This window comes from Acartia tonsa, chromosome 8 (assembly GCF_053477335.1).
Source record: "Acartia tonsa isolate MP-2025a chromosome 8, ASM5347733v1, whole genome shotgun sequence".
Taxonomy (NCBI): Eukaryota; Metazoa; Arthropoda; class Copepoda; order Calanoida; family Acartiidae; genus Acartia; species Acartia tonsa.
Genome location: NC_137267.1, coordinates 2,700,082 through 2,726,781, shown reverse-complemented (window position 1 = coordinate 2,726,781; position 26,700 = coordinate 2,700,082). Strand labels below are relative to the sequence as shown.

At 38.9% G+C, this 26,700-nt stretch overlaps 2 protein-coding genes and 1 long non-coding RNA gene across 3 annotated transcripts; all 3 read left to right on the top strand.

Annotated features, from left to right (window-relative positions):
- Positions 1–2,792: 2,792 nt before the first annotated feature.
- LOC145325354 (uncharacterized) lies at positions 2,793–5,003 on the top strand. The gene is made up of 3 exons (XR_013881453.1): positions 2,793–2,915; positions 3,161–3,236; positions 4,867–5,003. It is a non-coding gene; the product is annotated as an uncharacterized LOC145325354 (long non-coding RNA).
- A 15,646-nt stretch (positions 5,004–20,649) lies between these two features.
- LOC145325572 (uncharacterized) lies at positions 20,650–22,483 on the top strand. Its single transcript, XM_080168543.1, has 4 exons — positions 20,650–20,723; positions 21,446–21,541; positions 22,001–22,163; positions 22,393–22,483. Exons 1-4 carry the CDS (start codon positions 20,669–20,671, stop codon positions 22,481–22,483), a joined length of 405 nt encoding a protein of 134 aa, XP_080024669.1. The 5' UTR covers positions 20,650–20,668.
- A 305-nt stretch (positions 22,484–22,788) lies between these two features.
- LOC145325353 (uncharacterized) lies at positions 22,789–25,534 on the top strand. Its single transcript, XM_080168355.1, has 6 exons — positions 22,789–22,843; positions 23,062–23,171; positions 23,520–23,598; positions 24,207–24,309; positions 24,724–24,810; positions 25,394–25,534. The coding sequence occupies exons 3-6, from the start codon at positions 23,537–23,539 to the stop codon at positions 25,532–25,534; spliced, it is 393 nt and encodes a 130-aa protein (XP_080024481.1). The 5' UTR covers positions 22,789–22,843; positions 23,062–23,171; positions 23,520–23,536.
- Positions 25,535–26,700: the final 1,166 nt, after the last annotated feature.

Genomic DNA, 26,700 nt, shown 5'->3' with positions numbered 1-26,700 from the left:
TCCTAGTAAATCAAACTTACAGTGATGTTGATTTAACTACTTTAAAACCAAAAGTAGGAAAGCAGAATGGCCTAACAATAATCCTTGATCAGGTAATTCCAAATTTGAACTAGTCTAGTCCATTCACTTAACATGCTTACTTAGGTATGTTATTTTCAGTTTCTAATTATAAAAGTATATTAAAGGCATCAGGAAATACAGAATTTGGAACAATTTTTGATGCTGCTAACAGTTTTGATGTGTACATTGGTTCACCCAAAGAATTTCCTATGATGGGATTAAGGTCTTTAATTAAACCATATAAAAGTAGTTTAATATATTGGGCTAAATTATTTATTTCTCTATTGCATTTAGGAAGCAAGACTTGGTTCCTGGACAAGAACATACTATTCAAATATCTGCATTTATGCTTGATACTAGTGATGGTAATATCTATATTTTAATACTATCACATACATTTCAAAAGTATGTATATATAATTTTTCTTGTTTGTTGTTACTTATCACTTTAAATATTTAGATACAAGGGGCATTCAGCCTGAGAAGAGGGGATGTTATTTTACTGGAGAGAAAAATCTTACCCTATTCAAAGTCGCTATTTTATCATCATTTTTAATTTTAAAAATATTACAATATAACTTTATTAAATATTAATGCTTTAGGAATATTCTTATTCTAACTGCAAAATGGAGTGTGGAATGTTGAAAAATTCAGCTCTGTTTGAGTGTATACCCTGGTTTCTACCTAAAGGTTATTAAAATAATCAGCTTTTAAACAACCCTAACCAACCCTATTCTTAGTTAATACTAAAATATAGGAGCAATATATGTCAAACGTCTAATTTACCTAATTCCTGCATTGCAAAACGTACATTGCTCCTTTTCATATCCAGTTATTTATTCAGAGATTCTAACTGAATTGCAAAAAGTGTACTGACACAGAACTATACTAATTACACATTAAATTTCAATTCCATTTTAAAGTTGGATCATGGCCCATCTGTGAACCCTGGACAGCTAAGGAGTTTGTAGAAAATTTGAACAGTGATGATGAGTGTGGTGGACAGTGCTTACAGAGCTGTACTGAAACTGTATATGAAACTACATTGTCATCAGCCAGATTCAGGTACATGTTGCATAACTTCATGTTCATGGTAAAAATGGATAGGTATAAAATTGTTTGGACCATGTAAATCTCACTGAATCTCCTTTATTCCCTCATATTCTTCCTAATTCTACCAGAATCTACCTTACCCTCACAAATTCTTTCTTAATCTCACATATTCTTCCTAATTATCTTAACCCATTAGTGCTGAGCGCCACTTTTATGGGCCAATCGAGCTGAAAATCTCAGGGAAGCTTTATAATGGTAAAAACGGAATTCCAATTTTTTTGTTTTGCTCTAGTGGCGTGCACAGGAAAGTTGCAAAAAAAACCGGTTCGGCCTGGCCATAAATACCAACCAGGCATTATATGGCCGGTTTCCGACGGCATTAAAACCCGGTTTTGTAGTAAAAACCCGGTTATTTCGGCCGTTTCGGGTAAAAAAGCCCGTTTGTCGAAGTTTTAAAACCCGACATACACAAAAAAAGGGTGTAAAAAAACGATAAAAAAATCATATAAAAAATAATAATTTGAATAAAACGAATTAACAATTAGATGTACTTGTCAATAAACATTAGATTTCACGAAAAAAATCAGCGACTTTACTATAAAAACAAAAAAGTTAGAAGGGTATTTTGAATTTTCATGATTTTCAAATTTTGTTGAGCTATACCAGCAAACGGAAGTAAGCTAAACTGCCTGCTTCAGGGGGAAATGAAAGCCAGGGTAGTAGAGTGGGGATTCATACTGAGAATGATGCAATTATGAAGCCGGAAACCGTTTTTTTTTTATTTTTCGGAATCAGGTTTTAATACCCGGTTCGTCACTAATGGGTTAAAATCACCGCAAACCCTAAAATTGTTCCTAATTCTACCAAAATCTACCTAATCTTCACAAATTCTTCTTTTTCTAACATGTTCTTTCTAATTCTGACAAAAATAGCTGATCCCAACAAATACTTTCCTATTCTCACAAATACTAATGATTCTTAGATTTTATCTGTATATAATTTTTTCATCTTTTTAAAATACTGAATCAATTATGTATCTAGTGAGTGCAATTCAAGAAATTTCAATCTAAGCCCCCTGTGCAGAACTGGTATTCAGGGTAATATTGCAGCATGGGCTCATTCTGCCAAGGTGACATACATTAATTTGGCATTTCAATTACTGGATCTGAGGTTTATATGCTTTATTGATTGTCTAGTAAGATCTAAGTTACCACTGGATAAATAAATCTACAATTTTAAGGAAGCTCTCGTATAACTGTTTGTTTTAAATCTTTTTTAAAAACACAAGAATTTCAGGAGGGTTTGCAATCTAGAGGAAGCTATTAAGTCATATCAATCTCTGAAAAAAATGTTAGTTCATATGGTAACATGATAATATGACCGTGATTTAACAAAAACATTTGTTACCAAAGATTTAATAGTTGACTGAGTGCTTTATTTTTCGAGGGTTAGACCAATGAACAGCACTGAAAATACTTATCATACATATTAAACGTAACATTCATAAAGATGAAGTACTGGGCAGCTTAGAGCATTATTTGTTTTAACAGCTTAATGATTTAAAAGAGGGATAAACAAGGGCCTAAAAATATGACAAGTCTAGTGGCCGTGGGATTAAATTCTTACCTAAGATGCCAAGTAAATCCTATATTAATATCATAATTAATTGTTATTACTTTAAAGATGGTATATGATGATGTGAATGATACAAAGTTCCTGAACAATGACCTTATGTTTCAAATGAGACCTAAGTACTTCTCCACTAAAATGAAGATTGAAGAACTTTTCACAAACTTTGTTTAGGTTAGAAACTTTTTTGATAACTCAACTTTTTCTAAAAGACATAAATTATTTGTAGCAAATGTATTTTTTTAATAGTAGGTTAATTTTCATCCTATTAAAACATAAAATAGTAAGGTTTTTATTGTCTAGAGAGTAAGATTGCAAAACTAATTTAGTTCTTCTTTTAAGGAAGTTGTTTTTTGTGCCTATTAAATACTGAGTTACTAGCTGTTGCTTGTAATTCTGAAAGCATATATTTTATTCAGGAGGATGTGTACTATGATGCCTTTAAGGAAGATTTAGCCATCTTGAATGTCTACTTTGCTCAGTCAACTGCAATTGGTAACTTACTTATTTAAAGCAGGGATGAGGGATGGTTCATTAAGAAGGAACTATTTGCTCAGTCAACTGCAATTAGTAACTAACTTATTAAAATCAGGGATAAGGAAGGAACTATTTGACCTCAACTTTAAATCAGAGATAAGGAATGGTTCATCAAGAACGAACTAGTTGTGACTTCAACTTTAAGACGATTTTAGCAATTAAAATTTTACTTATTCTTTAACATATAGATTATCATTATTATTTTAGTTTTGATTGGCGTATAGTTTTGGTAGAATAGATTACTCAGGGATAACGTAAGGGATGGGAAACGTAAGAAAATATTATTCCAGGCCTATTTTCTAAGCCTAAAAAACCAGTTACGGGATGACGCAATAGTTAGATTTGAAAACTATGAACAATGATGAAATAGCTATTATATGAATGAAAGAAAAAAGTATAGAATATAATTCAGGTAGTTGATTCCACCTAGCATAAAATAAAATAAAAACTTTTCAAAGAACCAATATATTAGTGGCTTTAAGTAGAATCACAATAAGATGGTCATTACTTCGCCACCCCCCCCCCCATTTTAAAAAGAGTTTTTTTGAGTTGGTTAAATCTGATTTATTTTCAAACATTTTAAGGGGGGATCTACTTCACCCCAAAATTGGTATATAGAAATAAACACTGCTTTAGCCCCCCAGCTTTAATAAATAAATTAAGTAGAATTGAATAAGTACATGGGTAACATTCTATCAACTAATTGTTCTATAGCATACATATAAATTAAGATGACCTCCGAATTAGTTGCCGAATGTGTACGCAGTTTCCTGAGTGTTTCCTCATCCTAGCTCAATATTTACTACTAGCTAAAAATCTTCAAACTTCCCTCAAAAAATCTAAATTTGAATGTATAAACGATTTATACATTATAAATTTGAATTTTTCAAATTTTGATATTTTTTTTAAAGTTTGAAGCTTTTTTAGCTAGTAGTAAATATTGAGCTAGGATGGGGAAACACTCAGGAAACTGCGTACACATTCGGCAACTAATTCGGAGGTCATCTAAATTAAGAATTATTTTAAAAATTAATTTTACGTTAAAAATTACAGAAAAGTTCAATTAAGTGTGCAATAATTTTTACCAAAATTAATGAAAATTTTTTTTTAACAAAACACAGTACACTTTTATTTACATATTGAACTAGTTTTGTATTTGTAATCGTTTAGGTGGGTTATCAATTCCACATGAAATATTACTTTTGAATTGTCTAAAGACATGAGTTTTTCACATTGTTCTAAAGTATAAAATGTTGAATCCTACTCAGTCTTCAAAAAACGATCTCTCTGTTTATGTTTGGCTATATGGACATTTATTAATGTGTAGATTTAATAATAAGTTGATGTGATTGAACATAATTTATATTGTTGTCATTCTGATAGCAGAAAATTTCCATTGTTGTCATTCTAATAGCAGAAATTTATGTTTGCTTTAATTAATTTTCGGTCAGGTTTCCCATCCCTTATCCCTAAGATTTGGTAGAATAGGTTTCTTTTTACTTTCAAAAGTAAAGTCTAGTTACCATATGGTTACCCTGAATATGATTGGTCAACCCTAATACATGTGTAAATTTGAATACAATCTTAGCATATGAGAGATCCGCCAGATATTCTGTGTTCACCTTTATCTCTAACCTTGGTGGACTCTTTGGTCTTTTCCTTGGCTTCAGTCTGGTCAGCTTTCTAGAGATAGTCTACTGGTTCTTCATCAAGATACCCAGGTCAATTTTATATCCATGTGTTAACTTATGATCAAATAGCGACTTTGCCCCTAGAGGCCTTAAGGAGCCCTTTGTAACGGATCGGACGTCCTTGTTGACTTTTTAAAAACCAAGATAGCCCGCCTCGAGCGGTGGCGACGGAGCTACTCGTTGAGTTGGTAACGTTGGCTGAGAGAATACAAGAGCGAAGCGACTCGTTCCCTTTGTTCGACGTCTCCGATACGCAAATAACACAACTATTCACGAGTACCCACAGGGGATTTGTAAGTTTCTGGATAATCAATAGCAGCTAGGAATAGCTGCATAAAAATTAGGATTAGATCCTCCAATAAAGACTAATTCTGCGGAACTGATATATTTTCAATAGACAAACATAGTTTACACAAATTAATGAATACATAATACATATAGGAAAATTACAGAGTATTGGAGGGCGTTTTCTGATCATACAGGGATGAATAGGGATACACGTAGGTCTGCACATGACATTTAAGCAGGCCGGAGTGTATGTTGAGTTTCCCGAATAGTCACGTTCAGTTGTGCCGGGGAAATCTCTGTGATGCATTGAGGATGCCGTCCCTGGATATCTGGGGCCTTTCTAATAAAGAGTACAAAATTAGATATCTCTTAAAACCTACACGCGTAGACTTAAAAGGTCAAATATACATATTTATACTGCGCATAAATATGTATTTTGATTTCTTGGAAAATTTCCAGAGCTCACATGATAAAATCACACAATTTTACAGAATATTAAAAGTACTAATGTTTTATAATTAATTACGAGATCCGTCATTTGTGGGCTTAAAAATGCAAATAAAAGTAAAATCAATAGAGAAAATTAAATGCTTTAAAATGCTACTAATTTCATAAAAATCTGTCCACTCGTTTAGAATATCGTAATGTCATTCTGCTGTATTTTATAAGTGTCTCAAGTAAGCCCCACTACATTTTCTCCCCTTTTTATCTGGCTCGACAGACATGCCAGATAACATAACGCTCAAATTGGCAAAGACAATAGACTAGACGGCCAATTATACCTATTATTCTGTCATGGTATTAAAGTTGATATCTTAGGTGGCCTAGTCGCAGTGCTGTACGATGGCAGGGATGCAGGATCCAAGAGGGTAGGCTGTATCTCTGTCATCTGTATCTTCGGGGTTGATGTCGTTGGTAATAGCGACGTCGTCTCTGCTGCTGTAGTAGGTTCTCGCCTCTCAGTTCTTGTATCGGCCTTCTTCTTCCTCATAAGCTTCTGGTAGGAATGCTTGTTGTAGAGGTATAGGTGGGCAACTAGGGCGATGGCGGCTCCAGGGCCTACGCGTAGAAAGGTAAGGGCAATGCATATTAGATCAGTAATAGATTTAAGCCCTAGGATGACCAGGCATGCGAATGCCATTAGATCGCCGTATTCATGGAGCCAGCTCTTGACGCTGCTCCACAAGTCAATTTCGCGCTCTAAATCAGGCACTAAATTATCAAGGGTGTACAGGGGTAAATTGTTGGTAGAAAGTTGGTTACAGTTTCCGTCTCCAACGCAGAGTCCGTAGGTGATTTCCTTCAGGCTTGCTTCAGTGTAGGAAGGGAAGGTTAAGGTGTGTAACCATTCAGCTCTCTCTCTTTCCGTGTAGATTCCTCCATGGCTGTAATCCGTCCAGTTAACTAGAGGGGTGTCGATGGTCATCTCCATGGGGGCCTGAGTCTTGATGATGGCGGGGGTCAGTTGTACCCAGCCTTCTTTAGACTTGACAGTTAATGGGAAAGTTGCAGAACATGTTACCCTTGTAGAATGCAACTTATAATGTTTAGTTGCGGCGTCGGCATAGCCATCAGGGTCCAACGGTATATCTTGATAGCAGTTGACGTCATCCTTGATCTTCTGGGTCCTCTTGGTGCATTGGAAGGTCATCAAAAGATCTCCTTTCAAGAGTCCATAGGTCTGCTCGTGCAGCAGGACCGGTTGGTCTGCCTCTCCGTGGTAATGGGTTTCGCATATGGTCTTCCGTAATGTAACATCTAATTGGCTGAAGGTTTGGCGCATGCTATAAGCTAAATAATTTAAATGTACTGCAGCTTGAAGGTTGACATCTATCTGTCCGGGGTCGATGGTGGCGAGTCTGCTGAGTTCGCTGGTCTTGCCCAGGTAGATCCCATCGTGGTCCGTGGTCAGGACATTAAAAGGGCAATGCATTAACTTCAATGGTCAGTTTCACTCTCTACTTTATTGTTACTAACCAAGAATGTCTCCTCCTTGAGTAGGATCTGGTACTCGGCTAGCTTCAGGGTGTTGTAGTGGATCGTGTTGCCCATGCGGATGGTCTGCCCAATGCAGGTGATCTTGTTGTCTTCCATCTTCAGTGATCCGGCTAGGGTTGCCGAAACATAGGTGGGCCGGTTGAGTTTTACCTTGATAGGGTCACCGTAGCCAGAAATTTGATATTCCTGTTGCAATTTTAGGTGACCCCAAACTCCGCACTTAAAGTGGTATAGGGATACCCTCACTTCGCAGGAGTATCCATATACTTTCGTCAGAGTTGGTCGTTGCAAAATAGTATAGCGCTCCTTCACTGGAACTTCTTCTGTAGGTTCCTTGGCTCTGCATATTGTTTCCTTGTTAAATTTCTTAATGGTGGATGGGTTTGTGCAATCAATGATGTCCAGTGAGTAAGCCTCACTAGTTGGTGCTACCGAAGCCGTTAGCACCGCGATCAGTGGTAGGAAGATTATCGACATGATAAAATTCCACCTCGCGAGTCTCCAGGATCACCGCTTGACAAACTCGTTGTCCTTTGTTAAATTCCACTGCTTCGGTACTAAGATTCCAAAAGACTGCTTGTATCTCGCCGGTGTAGTCGCTGTCCACTAATCCTGCTAGTAGAATTACCTTTTCCCGTTCTATGCTTGAACGGCCAAATAACTTGAGAAAGTATCCGGGGGGTACACGTGTGTGTAACCTGAGGGGGACGCAAGTTTGCTTTCCAGGGGGAAGGATTGTGTGGGCGGGGCAGTATATGTCATGGCCCGCATTTTCTTTCGTGCCCTTGTGTGGCAGCTTTGCTCTGCGTTTGACGGGGATTCTGATTGTCCGCGCAAGTGTCGCAACTGCTGGCGGGTCCGGCGGGTCCATTTCCTCGTTGCTGTCCAACACCTCTTTGCTCTCTTCAACTTGCTGTTGCCAAAATGTCCCACTCCTCTGTTTCTTGCCTCCAGATTTAGCCCTCTCCCCTTTTTCAGGTGAGTCCGTGTACGGCTCCTCATTGTTGCTTAGAGCGTGCTTCTCTACCCGGGGTGTGTATGTGTGTGTGCTCTCGATCACGGCGCGGTGTTTGTGGGGGTGAGTCTCTTCTCGGGCTTCTTTCTCTATCGGTGGTTCGCTTAGCATCTTTCCACTGGATGCCGGAACCTGACGGTTCGCAAGATCGATCTCTCTCCCTCCCTCTCCTCTCACTTTGCTCTCTGCGCGGTGTGCGCTGCATCGTTGGTGATCTGGGTGGTGGTGTATCCGGTAGGGGAAGGTTGAGGGGGTCAATGTTGGGAGGTAATTAAGTATGGTCCACTCCAATGTTTGGTCATCTTCTTCTTTGCTTTACCATGGTTGGGTGCCAAATAAAAAACTTTATCGCCTACTCTAAATTCGCAATCGTTATGATACTGTAAAGCATTTCTTCGAATGGTGCTTTCTTGACTCTTCGCCATGGCTTCATACATGGTCGTGTATCTATCCAACAAATTTCTCACTGCTGTGGGAATATCCTTGTCCTCTTCAGGGTTCGGTAACCGCAAAATCAAATCCGCGGGTAGAGTAGCTTCTCTACCCTGGAAGGCGAGAAAGGGGGTCACGCCGGTTGTGCTGTGGATCCTCGTGTTGTATGCTAGGACAACTCCAGGTAGATATTTCGGCCATTCGGTCTCCTGTCCTTGAATCACGGTTCTCAGCGTCTCTTCCATAGTCCGGTGCCACCTTTCGATGAGGTTGCTCTGGGGGTTCGCCACGGGGCCTAGCTCGTGCTTGACACCGAGCTTCTGCAGGAGCATCTTCATGATGCTGTTGCAGAACTCTTTCCCCTGGTCGCTGTGGAATGCCTGCGGGCATCCAAAAGTGCAGATAAATTTATCCATTATCGTCGTAGCTACCTCGTCAGCGGTCTTCTGTCTCAAGGGGTACGCCTGAACAAAGCGTGACCATCCGTCCTGCAGTGTCAGGATAAAGTTGTATCCTTCTGGCGTTGTGTCGAACTTGCCTGCCACATCCATGTAGATTGTCTGCAGCGGATACCCCTTGTAGTGGGGCTTACTTGAGACACTTGGAAAATAAAGCAGAATGACATTACGATATCCTAAACGGATGGAAAGATTTTTATGAAATTAGTAACATTTTAAAGCGTTTAATTTTCTCTATTGATTTTTCTTTTATTTGAATTTTTAAGTCCACAGATGACGGATCTCGTAATTGATTATAAAACTTAGTACTTTTAATATTTTGTAACATAGAATGATTTTATCATGTGTTTTCTGGAAAATTTCCAAGAAGTCAAAATACATATTTCTGCCAAGCATAAATATGTATCTTTGACCTTTTAAGCCTGCACGTGTAGATTTTAAGAGAGATATAACTTTGTACTCTTTTAGTGGAAAGCAACCCAGATATCCAGGGACGGCATCCTCAATGCATCACGGAGATTTCCACGGCACAACTGAACGTGACTATTCTGGAAATTCACCATACACTCCGGCCTGCTTAAATGTAATGTGCAGACCTACCTGTATCCTTAGCCATCCCTGCATGATCAGTAGAACGCCCACCATACTCTGTACGTCGAACAAAGGGAACGAGTCGCTTCGCTCTTGTATTCTCTCAGCCAACGTTACCAACTCAACGAGTAGCTCCGTTGCCACCGCTCGAGGCGGGCTATCTTGGTTTTTAAAAAGTCAACAAGGACGTCCGAATCTGTTACAGTGAAACTGGTGACAGCTGTGTTTGGATCAACTAAGTGCTCAACAGGAGATTTACGTGGAAATTACCCCAAGGAGTTTTACGCGCCACCATCATGAATGAAATTGCCACGCAACGTCAGCTCATTCATCATGGAGATGCCGAGGACACCTCCATGGATGGCCTCGCCACGTCCAACCTTGTCGTCTATCGTAACGATGGCACGGAGGACATGGAGGTCAACGCCGTCGGAGATAGGAACAGTAGCGTCAAGTGCTACAATTGTAACCAGAATGGCCATTACTCGCGTAATTGTCCCAAGAAGAAGCAACAAGCGAGTAAGGGTACGGGCGGTGCCACCAAAGACAAGCCGAAAGGTAACTGTCGGCGGTGTGGCACGCCTGGCCATTGGCAGAAGACGTGTACTATCCCTGAGGACAGGCTGGCGAATGTGCGCAAGAGGAATCAGGAGAAGAACGCCAGCGGCAATGGACGCGGACGGCAGCAGCAAGATCGTGTCCGCAATGCCGTGAGAGAGATGCGTGCCAATGACCCTGGAGACAACGACAGTGGCGTAGGTGATGACGACCAGGCACAATATTATGGAGATGTCACCTGTCTGGAAGCAGTTGGCCACCGAAGCCAGAATTCAAAAAATGGCAGAGAGGGCTCCCGTCGGTAGGGCGGAGTTCCTCAGCAGCTGTAGACCCTACCACCCTCAACCAGAGGCAAGGACAACGAGACGCCCGGGCCATGGTTAAGATCAGCCTGCATGCAAAAGGACCGACTGTGCGAACCTACGGTCTCATCGATACCGGTAATAAATTGCACAAAGGAGTCGCCGTAAATGAGGAATTAGCCCGGAAGTTACAGCTGCCGATTGTTCCTTGCGATTTAACAGTAGGAACAGCGGCGAATGGCGGAGATATGGACGTCATCGGCCGTGTTTACAACATCAGCGTCATCTTGGGAGATGACTGTGCTAGCTACATCAAGGAAGCCTTGGTTATACCTGAGCTACGCACCCCCATCAACCTTGGGTGCAAGTGGGTCGATTTCGCACTCCAAATCCGGCACTAAATTATCAAGGGTGTACAGGGGTAGGTTATTGGTGGAAAGTTGGTTACAATTCCCATCTTCAACGCAAAGTCCATAGGTAATTTCTTTCAGGCTTGCATCAGTGTAGGAGGGGAAGGTTAACGTATGTAACCATTCAGCTCTCTCTCTTTCCGTGTATATTCCTCCATGGCTGTAATCCGTCCAGTTAACCAGAGGGGTGTCGATGGTCATCTCCATGGGGGCCTGAGTCTTGATGATGGCGGGGGTTAATTGTACCCAGCCTTCTTTAGACTTGACAGTTAGGGGGAAAGTCGCAGAACATGGTACCCTTGTAGAATGCAACTTATAATGTTTAGTTGCAGCATCTGCGTAGCCATCAGGATCCAAAGGTATGTCTTGATAGCAGTTAACGTCGTCCTTGATCTTCTGAGTCCTCTTGGTGCACTGGAAGGTCATCAACAGATCTCCCTTTAAGAGTCCGTATGTCTGCTCATGTAGCAGAACCGGTTGGTCTGCTTCTCCATGGTAATGGGTTTCGCATATGGTCTTCCTTAATGTAACATCTAATTGACTGAAGGTTTGGTGCATGCTATATGCCAAATAATTTAAATGTACTGCAGCTTGTAGGTTGACGTCCACTTGTCCAGGGTCGATGGTGGCGAGTCTGCTCAGTTCGCTGGTCTTGCCCAAGTAGGTTCCATCGTGGTCTGTTGTCAGGACGTTGAAAGGGCAATGCATTAACTTCATTGCGCCTGTAGTGTTTAGTAAAACTTGTTGCTGGTGATCCACGAGATAGGTGTCCATGGTGGTGGAGGGGTTAATGGTGTTCACCATCTGTAGAGTGCAGGAACTGTCGTTGATGTTCCACACAAAGGTCGCGGTGCCAGTGATGCACTCCCCTTTATGATATGGACATGGTAGGGATAAGTGATCTGTTTCACTCTCTACCTTGTTGTTACTAACCAAGAATGTCTCCTCCTTAAGCAGGATCTGGTACTCGGCTAGCTTCAGAGTGTTATAGTGGATCGTGTCTCCCATTCGGATGGTCTGCAGGTGATCTTGTCGTCTTCCATCTTCAATGATCCGGCTAGGGTTGCCGAAACATATGTGGGCCTGTTCAGTTTTACTTTGATGGGGTCGCCATATCCAGAAATTTGGTACTCCTTGAGTAAGGACATTCGGCGGCAATTCTCTGCAGTAATTTCCTCATGCCTCATCGTTTGGGGTACCTGTTGCAATTTTAGGTGACCCCAAACTCTGCATTTAAAATGGTATAGGGATACCCTCACTTCGCAAGAGTACCCATATACCTTTGTCAGAGTTGGTCGTTGCAAAATAGTATAGCGCTCCTTCACTGGAACTTCTTCTGTAGGTTCCTCTGCTCTGCATATTGTTCCTTGTTAAATTTCTTGATGTTTGATGGGTTTGTGCAATCGGTGATGTCTATTGAGTAAGCCTCACTAGTTGGTGCTACCGAAGCCGTTAGCACCGCGATCAGTGGTAGGAAGATTATTGACATGATAAAATTCCACCTCACGAGTCTCGAGTATCACAGCTTGACAAACTCGTTGTCCTTTGTTAAATTCCACTGCTTCGGTACTTAAATTCCAAAAGACTGCTTGTATCTTGCCTGTGTAGTCGCTGTCCACTAATCCTGCCAGTAGAATTACTCCTTCCCATTCTATGCTTGAACGGCAAATAATTTGAGAAAGTATCCAGGGGGCACGCGTGTATGTAACTTGAGGGGAATGCAAGTTTGCTTTGCAGGGGGAAGGATGGTGTGGGCGGGGCAATAAATGTCATGGCCCGCACTCTCTCTCGTACCCTTGTGTGGCAGCTTTGCTCCGTGCTTCACGGGGATTCTGATTGTCCGTGCAAGCGTTGCAACTCCCGGCAAGTCCATTTCCTCGTCCGTGCTGTCCAACACCTCTTTGCTCTCTTCAACTTGCTGTTGCCAAAGTGTCCCACTCCTCTGTTTCTTGCCTCCAGATTTAGCCCTCTCCCTTTTTCGGGTGAGTCCGTGTACGGCTCCTCATTGTCGCTTAGAGCGCGCTTCTCTACCCGGGGTGTGTATGTGTGTGTGGCTCGCTCGCGCTCTCGATCACGGCGCGGTGTTTGTGGGGGCGAGTCTCTTCTCGGGCTTCTTTCTCTATCGGTGGTTCGCTTAGCATCTTTCCGCTGGATGCCGGAACCTGACGGTTCGCAAGATCGATCTCTCTCCCTCCCTCTCCTCTCACTTTGCTCTCTGCGCGGTGTGCGCTGCATCGTTGGTGATCTGGGTGGTGGTGTATCCGGTAGGGGAAGGTGGAGGGGGTCAATGTTGGGCGGTGGCGGTGGTGCTCCTCCCGGTGCGTTGGGTGGTCCTCCCTCTTCATCGCTGTCGTCCCCATTTGAGAAATCAACTCTTGGATTAGGCGGCTTCGCCTGTCTTCTTGAATTCAAGGGAATTTGCTCCCCTGCTTCATCTCCGTCTTCTTCAAATGGTTCTGGTGGAGAAGTTGGGTCTCCATCTGTCATTGCTGGGGGGTAATATGGTTTTAACCGACCAACATGGACAACCAAATCTTCTTTTTCTCCCGCTGGTATTGTCTGGATTCTGTATAAAACGTCGGCACACTTCTCGGTAATTAAGTATGGTCCACTCCAATGTTTGGTCATCTTCTTCTTTGCTTTACCATGGTTGGGTGCCAAATAAAAAACTTTATCGCCTACTCTAAATTCGCGATCGAATTGTGCTTTCTTGACTCTTCGCCATGGCTTCATACATGGTCGTGTATCTATCCAACAAATTTCTCACTGCTGTGGGAATATCCTTGTCATCTTTAGGGTTCGGTAACCGCAAAATCAAATCCGCGGGTAGAGTAGCTTCTCTACCCTGGAAGGCGAGAAAGGGGGTCACGCCGGTGGTGCTGTGGATCCTCGTGTTGTATGCTAGGACAACTCCAGGTAGATATTTCGGCCATTCGGTCTCCTGTCCTTGAATCACGGTTCTCAGCGTCTCTTCCATAGTCCGGTGCCACCTTTCGATGAGGTTGCTCTGGGGGTTCGCCACGGGGCCTAGCTCGTGCTTGACACCGAGCTTCTGCAGGAGCATCTTCATGATGCTGTTGCAGAACTCTTTCCCCTGGTTGCTGTGGAATGCCTGCGGGCATCCAAAAGTGCAGATAAATTTATCCATTATCGTCGTAGCTACCTCGTCAGCGGTCTTCTGTCTCAAGGGGTATGCCTGAACAAAGCGTGACCATCCGTCCTGCAGCGTCAGGATAAAGTTGTATCCTTCTGGCATTGTGTTGAACTTGCCTGCCACATCCATGTAGATTGTCTGCAGTGGATACCCGTTCTGGATGGGTACATGCGCGCCTATCTTGATGTTGGCCTTGATGTTCTTTTGGACGCAGTCGTGACAGACGGCGATCCTCAGACGGATGTCTGCTTGATGTCCCACATAGTAGAAATTCCTCAAAAACTTTGATATCGTGGAGTGCATGCCAAAGTGCGCTCCGGTGGTCGTTCTGTGGGAGTGATTGAACACCTCTTCTCTCAGGGATAAAGGAACCATTATCCTGCGTCGTTTCCCTGTGAAGGTCTGTATCTCCTGCTCCAGAACTCCATCTTCGGCGATTCTCAAAGTGTCAAAAATCTCGGCCAGCCGGTGCACGTCCCTACTCTCTCCACGTAAGGTTGCCTTGTCCGGTGCACGCCGGTCATGTCCAATCCAACTACGGACCTTCTCTAAAATTGGGTCGTCTAATTGATGCCGGTACACTCTGTCTCTATACCGTTTGGTGCCGTGGGGGAGGTCGTCCTCACTCTCGTCAGCCACAGCTCTGATGTACTCATCTTGCTCAGCCTCTTCCTCGGCTGTCGGCTCTGGCATGTCAGCGTCGGTACGCCTGCTTAACGCGTCGGCGTTTGTGTTGAGTCTCCCCGGCCGGTGAACCACACGGAACTCGTAGCCAGCCAACTCCTCTGTCCAACGGGCCATCATCCCGGTGTTCTTCTTCAGTGACTTCAACTGCTTGAGGGCGCTGTTATCCATGTTTATTTGGAACGGCTTGAAGCTCAGGATCGTCCGAAACTTTCTGATGCCATAAATCACGGCGGAAGCTTCCCCCTTCCATGAGGGATATCTCTGCTCCGCTCCGGTCGTCTTGCGTCCCATGGCGGCGATCAACCTTTCGGCGCCATCTTGGACTTGACTCAATACTGCACTAATGGCTCTTCCTGAATAGTCCGTCGTCAGTTGAAACGGAGTATCCGCCTCAAAATCTGGAACAGCTCGGATGGGTGCACTCTCGAACTTGTCCTTCAATTGCTGGAACTGCTGGTCCATCCCTAGGGTCCACTCTAGCTTCATGGCCTTCTTCTGTGCATTCATTTCACATGTCAAGTCGGCGTACTCAGGTATAAAGGACCTGTAGTACCCGTAGAAGCCGAGAACGCTATTCAATTCGGCTACTGTCTTCGGCGGCGGCCAGTTTCTGATGCGCTCCACATAGTCAGGTAACATCCCGATACCTTCTTTACTCATCATGTGGCCCAAATATTGTATCCTCTTCTGGAACAACTTGCTCTTCTTAGCCTTCAGCTTGATTCCAGCCTTGCGGTGGGCCTCAAAAACCTGTCGCATCTGTGGCACATGGTCAGCAACTCTCAGGTTATATGATATGACATCATCGAGATAGCATTGCGCTATCTCGCTCCCCAGCGGGTTCATGGCGGTGCTGATGAATCTGCTGTAAACCGCTGGTGCTGTGCTGATGCCGAAGGGCATGCGGCGGAATTGCCACAAACCCGTTGGCGTGGCAAAAGCCGTCAGCTCCCTGGATGCTGGATCGATGGAGATGTTGAAGTAGGCAGCCGTGGCATCTAACGTAGAATACACACGGTGCCCTCCTGCGCGGTCCAATAAGGTCTGTATCCTCGGCAGCGGGTAACTGTCCTGCTCTAAGCAGCTGTTCAACCTGCAGTAGTCCACTGCCCATCTTATCTTCCCGTCTTTCTTGCGCACAGGAACGAGGGGACTCGCCCATGGTGATGAACTTGGCTCGATCACTCCTTGGTTGAGCCAGTCGGCCATCTGCGCCTCCAGGTCCTTCAACATCTTAGGGTTCAGCTCCCTATATCTCTGCCGAATGGGCTCTGTTCCTGGCTTGAGTCTCAACTTCATCGTTACCAGGTCTGTGTGCCCAGGGGCCTCTTGACTGAATATGTCTCTGTACTCCCAAATAAGCTCCTTGACTTGTTTCTTGACATCTGGGTGTTCATTCAGTAGCTCGTTGTCTTCCATCTCCAGGTCCTCCCACACTTCCTTGAATGTGGGGTTCTCCATCTGCTCCTTCGTCATAGGCTTGCCGTGGTCGCCCTCGTTGCTCTTAGACATAGACTGTATATACTCATGGGGCTCTCTCAACACTAAACTCTCTGTGTTGATCACCATACTACTGTCCTCACAAATCTCGGCGGTAAACACGCACCCAGCCGCTGCGACACAAGGCTGCTCCTGAAGGTTCACAACAGGTATGCGTAGTATTCCATTTTGCTGGGCTCTGTATACACCTTCCAGCACACGCACCTGACTATCTTCTAAAACGGCTTCTTCTACCATGACAGTCATTTGCGGACGGATTTCTCAACTGGGAAGAAAATTCAAGACAGACACAGTTTCCCCTGCGAGAATCCTAGTCGCTTGGACGGACAAACGGACAGGACGCGGCCTCTTACCTAACGCGACGGTTTTCAAACGAACGGCCGGCCCTTGTGCATTACGAAGCGGTCCCTTGACATTGCGAGTCCAATCATTTTTGCGCTCAAAATCTACTTTTGCTTTGTGCTTAAAAGAAAGTTGCGCAACATATGACTCGACAGAATCTGGTTTAAGTTCTAAAAAATCTCGTGAATGGTGCACATTACCATTAGCAAAATTATCTTCAGCTTTACATAATTCTTTAACAGTGGGTTTACAAACATTTAAGGCACTACTATAGCTACTTATTTCTGCAATCAATTCCTCGAAGGCTCGTAATGAAACACTTATCTGAGGGTTGGGGGGCGAGTGCTCCCCCGGCGGTTTTCCAGACCGCTCTTCGTCTTCTGAGGCACTTGCAGCCTCGGAGTTGATGGACTGTACAAGCAGGACTCTCATCTTCTTCACGACTAATGCCGCCTGCACCGGTGATGAATAATCCAGGATCCCGCGGATCTCCTCGACCCACTTGCACCCAAGGTTGATGGGGGTGCGAAGCTCAGGTATAACCAAGGCTTCCTTGATGTAGCTAGGACAGTCATCTCCCAAGATGACGCTGATGTTGTAAACACGGCCGATGACGTCCATATCTCACAAATTAATGAATACATAATACATATAGGAAAATTACAGAGTATTGGAGGGCGTTTTCTGATCATACAGGGATGGCTAGGGATACACGTAGGTCTGCACATGACATTTAAGCAGGCCGGAGTGTATGTTGAGTTTCCCGAATAGTCACGTTCAGTTGTGCCGGGGAAATCTCCGTGATGCATTGAGGATGCCGTCCCTGGATATCTGGGGCCTTTCTAATAAAGAGTACAAAATTAGATATCTCCTAAAACCTACACGCGTAGACTTAAAAGATCAAATATACATATTTATACTGCGCATAAATATGTATTTTGATTTCTTGGAAAATTTCCAGAGCTCACATGATAAAATCACACAATTTTACAGAATATTAAAAGTACTAATGTTTTATAATTAATTACGAGATTTGTCATTTGTGGGCTTAAAAATGCAAATAAAAGTAAAATCAATAGAGAAAATTAAATGCTTTAAAATGCTACTAATTTCATAAAAATCTGTCCACTCGTTTAGAATATCGTAATGTCATTCTGCTGTATTTTATAAGTGTCTCAAGTAAGCCCCACTACACCCTTCAATTGTAGCTTTAAAAAGAAAAAGTTTCAGCACCCTTGTAGGCAGAGAAGTCAATTAGGTAACAGGTAGTAAGTAAACAGTTGCTTTGTTAAGCGGGAATTTGAAAATATATTTTTATATTTTTTGGCGAATTATCTTGGGAGGGTGATGGTACCCTACCCCAAAATAGTTATAAACCTTCCCAGATACTATGTGCAGCTACATTGTAAAAAACATATTGATTCAGCGTTTAGTGAGATCCTTCAGAACAGACAGACACTCACACACACATAGGGATCCTGTTACTTTTATATACACTAGCGCCTTCGCCTTTGAAATTTAGAGGATCTATGTTTATTTAATGCGGTAAGAAGAGGGAAGAACATTAGCCTCAACCATTCCAAGGCTTGAATCTAAAAATGAAAAAGTTTAAAATCATTCAGAAACCTAGGTGAAGCTTCCTTAAAAAGGAGAACTCGATCGGTTCAGTATCAAAATCCTAAGCTACAGAGACAACAAACCTTGCTACTTTATATTTCTAAATATAACTTTCTTTCTGACTTTTAAAAAAATTTAATATTAAGTTATTCCCCATTTATTAATATAAGATTGTATTGAGCCCTGCTTGTATGGATGTTGTAATCATTGCTTTCTTGACAAACAAGTTCATAATTCTATTAATTTTCAGGGCACTGTTCTGTAAAGCTGGCTCAGTTCAACCTAAAAAGTTTAAATCTTTGACTTGATCAAGGACCTGCAAGGTGTGGGGGGAAAGGAGTGATTATCCACCCCATCCCCCACTCCCCAACCCCCCCCCCCCATAAAAAATAAAATTCACCCCAACTAAAAAAATTCCACCAAAACCTCTGAACTAATTCTGATTGTTCTATTCCCTTGGATATTTTATTAATTTTTATTTTCCATATTCACCCCTCCCCCTTCCTCCACAAAAAAATAATGAGATTTTGTAATCAACTTCACCTCCATCCCCCAAATTAAAAAGATTGGGCGTTTTTAAACTTGAGTATTACATTTTCTAAATTATATTTGTATTTTAATTTGAAGCAATGTTACCTTTCACAGTTTTAAATAAAGTTAAAGTTAAGTGTATATACGTTTTAAGTTTATTCAAGCCATGTGAAAATTCGATATTTCATCAAATGGACCTTTGACGTATGAATAAGGACAAATAAAGCAATGTTTACCAACCTAATCTACGCACAATTGATGTCAAAAGCCAATATTCTAAATTAATTTTTATTCATATTTTACCAAACCTGACGTAAATAGAAATGTTTTAAATATAATTAAAAGTTTGGATTATAAATTATTTTAATATCTTTTTTTTTTATAAAAAAAAATATTTGTGAAAACGGACTCATCACATCCAGCATCATCCACAGCAGCCTCCGCTGTAAAAGTCACTCAATTAAGATAAGGCACTCTACATTCATCTATTGTCTAACACATCTATAGGCCACAATATCATAGTCTTGAGTTCCAGACAATAAGTATAGTTTTGTTTTTGTACAAAATATTATTGGCGAAATAATTTTAAACTGTTTTTAACCCATTTTTGAAAGGTATATCAACTCTGACACATCTAGAATCATACTGCAGAGATAAAAATTTGAATAATTACACACATAAATTTTTTTTCAATTCATTAAGCACTTTTTACAAAACTCTTTTGTGTTTTACAATTTTAATTACAGAGCTAATAAAATGCATATGAAGCAAGTAAACAAATTCCTCAGAATTTTTCTCATTCTCTTTTTTGTTGGTCTATTTGTATACCAAACTATGATTGCTATATGTAAGTAGTTTCAAGTATTAATAGTTTATACTAATGTTCATAGCTTGATGTCTCATTTGACTGAACTGATTTTTCACGAAGTTTATTAGTGTTCCAAGATTTTTTTACAAGATGATAGACCATTAATTAGCTTATTCTTTAATTTAATGAATGACAATAGGACACCATCTAAATTTTTGTCATGGAAAGAACAAATAAAAACTTAAACTGAACTAAAAAGTAAAGCTTTAAAAACTTACAAATCAAATTTTCTATTAATTGTGAAGCAACTAATATTTCTAAAACTAATTCTATTTTAGTTAAATACTATGAATCTCCTACAATAGTTATAACTTCAACCATTGAGGCTTCTGAAAAAACTAGACCTAGGTATTCTTGATGTTATTAGTAGCATAGCCACTTTATAAGTGTTTGTGCCCTTCTGCCTGCAATGCTGTCTATTCGTTTCTCCCCCCCCCCCTCCCTATGTCTCTCTCCCAACCTATCCTATCTTTCTCTCAGAGACTCATCAAGGAGAATTAAGAAGGTAAGGTGACATTGGCTGATTCAAAAATAAGTTTTTTTTCTTTGTATCTTCTCTTTCTCTGTCTTATTCATAATTTTTATCTTATTGTCTTTCTCTTTATTTCTCTTTGTTTTTTCATTTCATTTTATTAGTTTGCTGTATTCCATAAAGTTTGGTTGTAGTCAAATGCTGATATTAAGTTAAATTGTTCTTAATTCTGGACCATTTCATATATATATACATTATATAGTTTTAATTATATTATTGAAGAAAATTAAAAATGAGGGTAAAGGGGAGGGCTTGGATGCGTAAGCATGCACTTCAGTAGCAAGATTGGTTCAGAGATGCACAAAAAATAACAACTAAAGGTGTATCTTATCCTGTAGAGGTTATCCAGGTTATATTAAAGTAAATTTTTTTTTAGGATTATTGTCTGCCAGAAAGAGATAATATACAGTGATGCTATGGTTGACATGGGATATATGTATCCTGTTATGGTCATTCTAGGACAGATTACAGGTACAGTTATTTATCATAATATAATATAAACAGCTTTTCACAGATGAAAAAAAATGTTAATTTTAAGATAAAACCAGTTTAGTCGATCACAAGATGCTAACAAAACTGGTTTTAATATTAACACAATATGATATATGATTTTTCTGTGTTGCTGAGAATCGGTACTTATCCACCTGATATTAAACGGTTTTGAATCAATACTGGTTTAACTACTAACTTGAACAAAATATTCTCTAACATCTGAAAAACTGCCACAAATAGACCCAAATTTGAAGCCTTTAGATTCAATTACAAAACAGGCTATAGGTATCTTAAAATGAAATTTTAGGGAATCTTTGAAATGTTTCCATCATCATATCAGAAATTTTAATATCAAATAAGACCAGCAAGAAAAAAAGTTTTTATCTTATTTTGGGCACAATAAAATGCTCCTTAAAAATTTGGTTTAATTTCTGTTAAAAAATGTAAAATCCTAGCATCCAAAGGAGGAAACTGACATTTATGTACCCGTAATAGAAAGCAGGATTTAACACAAATCTTTAATACAAGGTGAATTATTAAATCATTTACTAAGAATTTTTTGTTATTGAAGTTTAAGGCTTCAAATTTGAGTTATAAGGTCTACTTGTGGCAGTCTTTCTGTAGTTAAAGTGGTGTATTTTCTGAGGCTTCCTTTAACTGCCCAATTCCCTAGGCTTTAAATTCTAATTTTATTTCCTTAGGCAATGACAAGATACTTTCTTGGACAAGTAAATATGACAATGAGACTTGGGATGAGGTCAAAAGAAAAGTTAAGGATAATCCTAAATATGCCTCAGGTTAGTTCATATTTTAAAGTCAGCTACATTTAACTTCCCTAAAAGGCAAAGACCCTGTACAAACTTTGTATTATGTGTAATATTTCAGCTGATAGCAGGTAAAGCAAAATTTCGAGCAAAGCAAAATGTGAACTTAAATGTTTATGCTGCACTTTATGACATAAGTATAAACTAACCAAAATAATGAATATTACCCAAGATAGCAAATTTCAATGAAAATAATTTTCAACTGCTAGCAAAAGCACTATTGTTAATGGAAAGAGGTAGTTTTCTGGAATATACATCTATACTTATTCATTTACTGTATGAAAAATCACATTTAATTTATTCAATTCAAATATTCAAAGTTGTCTCAGGTAAGGTTCTGTCCATGGTTTGTTGGTTGGTTGTTTATAAGAAACACCTACACATACCTAAATTGATTTATTTAACAAACTGATCTACTTGTATTTGCTTTAGTTGATGAATATTTTGACTGGTTGAGTGCGGAAATGAATATGAAAAAGCTGAATTTTCTTCACAACAAGCTAGAGTGTGGAGAGCTGGAAGTTAATTTCACATCCAAGAGAAGTAGCCTCATGAGCATGAAGGGAGTCTGTTTTTACTTTGTGGATCCTTACAGGTATTTTCTTTTCAATAAAATAACAAGGATTAATGAATTAAATATAACATGTAATTGAGATCTAACTGTATGAAAATCCAATAATTTTCAAACATCTGCAAAAATCTAAACCCAACTAGAATACAGATAAAAAGCCTAATGTACTCTGTTCCAAAAGTATATTTTTTAAAATAAATTGTATCATTTAAAATCTTACATTTATCAATTTGATGTCTTTACATATGTTTAGAATGAGCCACTACAGAATAAACAACAATGCAATGAGAGGAGAACAATTATGCACAGTTCCTTACAGGATTTTTTTTTATCTAACTCTTTAGTTATTAATAGGTTGAGTAGGCAATCTAGATTTTATATACTCATTTATGGACAGAAATACATTTATAATTCAGGAGTAACTCCAGATCATGAAAAGTAAACAAACTAGCGTTTTTTTCTCGCTTTTCTCCTCTTTCTAGCATCTACCTAACCTAAAAGTTACTGTGAAAATATAATGAAAACTGCTACTTCGTTTCTCCCATGATCAGTAGCTACAATACAATTTATGTCATTCTATACAAAAAAAGCCTTACTACAGATATGACTGTGGGGAGTTGTATTTGAAGAGTAATAAGAATAAAAATAATATATCCCAGTCCACATTGGTTAAATGACTATTCATATTATGCCATTGAATCCAGGTAAGTTTACATTCAAAAATTGAATTAATATAACTTATACCTCCATTTAAAAAAAAATTATGTGCAGGAATCTGGATCTCAAGGATCTAACATTTTATGAACTTAATCATAACCTTAATTATTTTCAATAATAATAATAAATAAAAAATATTTTTTCTTAATATATTGTCAATTTGATATCAAATAATAGAATATTTTAGTTTAGTATTTTCTTATAGTATAATAAAAAGAAGATCTGAAAAGACTGGATGTGTAAATTATGAATCTTCAACAGATTATGCAGACTGCATTGAAAAAGTTGTCACTGATAAACTTACAAAAGTTCTTGGTAAAGCATTTTTTAGATTAATTTTTTTGGTTATTTTTTTTATGGGAAAATAAATTTTATATATATTTGATAACTTTATTATCAATTTTCCAGAGATAGAAAAATCCCCAAATCAAATCATAGGAATTTAATAGAAATTAATATTCAAATTCTCACATACAAAATAGAATATTTTTCTTAGCTGGATTACCCACATATTCTTTACCTATTAAAGTAAAAAAATATAGTAAGTTTAACCTTTTCTCTTTTTCTTGGATTTGTTTTCTTAACTTTACCTATGCATAAAACCTGCTTGATAATACAAAATATCATAAAATTTGGATATTAATGAAATTTTAAACTGACCAGGATGTATACCCCCATGGATGGAAACAAAACTTGATAGAGACTACAAAATCTGCACAACAATTGACAGAAATAAAACAAGGTCATTAGTTTTTTAAAAATGTTTTCTATATTTTAGGTTGGCTCTTACATAAATGGAAAGCTAAGATCATAAATTAGTTCATGTTAGAATCATTTGTCTAATTTGTGTCATCACATAAAAAATTAAAATATAAACAAAAATATGTCCATCTATGTAGCTTAAATCTTAAAATATAAAATAAATGACTGCTGTTAAAAAATTTTGACCTGAAGGGAAAGGTAAAAAAATCATAACTATGTCTTAGTCTAAAGATTTTTTGTAAAAACAAGAAACCACTAACCAATTTCTATAGCCCTTCGGCTCCTTCAGAAGTTGATTATCTATAATTACCTCTCAGAGCTGAGGTTTGGTTTGTCTTCTATGCCTCTCATTGATTATTAAATCACATTATCATGTGCCTTATGGTTATCATATTTAAGCAACATCCAAAAGATAACCAACTTTTTAATTGCACGAAATTTGTCTTTAACTGTGCATTATATTGTGTTGCACTTGTTTTTGGTTCTCCCTACATGATCTTACTATCAATGTGCCTGATATATCAAAATTAGGTACTTTTATTAGTATTGGACAATTAACTATCCCCATAATCTCTTTTCTTTTGCCAGGGATGATCTGATTTGGAAATTATATGAGGACACCATGTATATGGGGGATGTAGAGTTAGAAGGAGAAACTTGTAAACCCCATTGCACAGAAACATATTATGAAGTAAGAATTCAAACAGAAATATCGGATAACAAAAGTAGCAGGTTTTGTCGTATTTTCACCGTAGCTTTGATAGGTTGACTAAATGTTAATGATTGCCATGCAAGGTTAGACAATTGGGCCCACAGGGGCTAGACATAGGAGAAAAGCTACTATGAAATAACGATGAAATCTGCTTGGAAAAATCAATAAAGAGGAGGGGAGGAAGTAAATCATGAAATCTAGGTATTGGCTATGGTATTACAAACAAAAAAACAATTCTCTAATTTCTGAGTAACATCACAATAATGTAGGTCTTAATTAGGTACCTACGAATTAACCAATTATCCTTTATATAATACATTTACTAAATGTATAGCAGATTACTGAAACTGCAATTCTTTTTAACACTAGATTTTCCCTTCCTTTTGTATCCAGGTAAAAAAGAGATCTGATGAAAAAATGCTAACCAGTCATAGCTTCATTATGCTTGAATTCGAGGATAAAGTTCAGTATGAGGAGGAGGTAATAGTGCAAGTTTTAGGAGTACAAGTAAGGGATCTAAAAGGATAAGGCAATAGCAGAGCTTGATCTTTAAATCATTTTAGGGGTGATTTGGATCGGGGCGCGCCAAACTTTCAGCCAATCACAGCGATGCATTTTCAAAATGCATCGCTGTGATTAGCTGAAATTTTGGCGCGCCCCGATCTGAATCGCCACTAAAATGATTTAAAGATCAAGCTCTGATTAATTGATGTAAATCCCCAATGATGACACACAAATTTACCCCTTCTGTAGTTTCAAATTAATGGTTGAAATGTTTGAACACTCAACTAAACGTCAACCAATCAAAATTCAATAAAAGTCTCCAAAGTTGAGAAAACATTATAATGAGACTTTGGGGACTAGTATGATAAACAGCCCAATGTACCCTTCCTCCCTGTCTAATGTTGCAATTAAAAGTCTTAAAGTCATTCTTCACTCCATTTCTAAGAGAAATTATTTTAGAATTAGTGACAAAAGTATGTGTAGGTTGTTTTCAAAAATAGATATATTTTATCCAGGACAGGAGTGGGCTTCTAAATATTGTGATCCATGATTATTTTAGGTTAGTTCATATGATGGATTTAGCCTGACTGTTGAGATAGGATCATCCCTGGGTCTGTGGATTGGATTTTCAGCTCTGGCTATTTATGATTTCTTTATCATTGCTACACTTCAAATTAAATCACTGTACAAAAAAAGTTAAAAATTTAATAATAACAGATTAATAGATTAATTTATCTGTATTTTATAAATGTAAATCTTAAATTAACATTACGCAGTGTGCGGTTCAAGACCTGTTGAAACTAGGCTATCAAGTGTAGAATAGTTTCACTCTTACAGACAATAGCAGTCATAGAGCTGCTCCACTTTTTAAAGGGACTGTGAACGAAAATTTCTCATCAGATTATCAAACCTTCATCATCTCATTCATATAATCTTAAATATAAAGTTTATTTTTTAGCAATCTGAAGTCCTCTAGGCCAACGCCCTGTGAAACAATATACTTCTACATACAGACAACTTATAGATTGTATTTTCTGCTAAGGATTTAACCCTTTGCCAAGGAAATAAGTCTGTTCAGTTTGATCTTGTTTTATGAACTACTTATTTATCTCTGGAAATGTACAAGATCAGTTGATATTAATTCTTTTTAATAAGTGAACACAAGTCACTCTTGGGAGGCCAGATGAAAAAAGTTTTTTTTAGTGTTAGGCAAAAATGACTTTGCAATTGTATCAGTGAGTATGTCAAATAACACCCTTTGCTAATTTTAAAATCCAACTAAATCTAATTTTTGAGAAAATTAAGTTTGAAAATTTCAAGTTCAAATTTCATCCCCTTAGAGCTTACACTCATCCATGATAAGAAAAATAAATATTCATACTTTTCAATTCTATAAAACTTTGCTTTTATGAAATCTTTCATAAAAACACTCTATATATGATTTATGTATTTAAGGCTGAATCTCCGTGACCTTAGCTAAGCAACTGATAAAAATGGCCATTGATTAATTCCCTTCAGGAGTGGTTTTATGAAGAACTTTTTATTGTAATAATATATCTTTAATTTATAAATGTTTTCATACATATTACATGATTTTGTAATTTAACAAATTATTTGAATTATATTATGATTTTTGAATAATCTATTTCAGTTTTTAAACAAGTCTCGTTGAAGTAGAAAAGTAAACTTTCATGGGTGGATAAATAAACATTGAACATTACCCTTACATGTAATTTGTATAATTTCATGTAATATGTTGAGAAATACATTAAGTATTCATATAATTTTTGATAGCTTTTTATGGAATATGTATTGTTATTATTTTCATTAAATTGGCAAACCAAGTTCAATCCACGTCATTGAAAA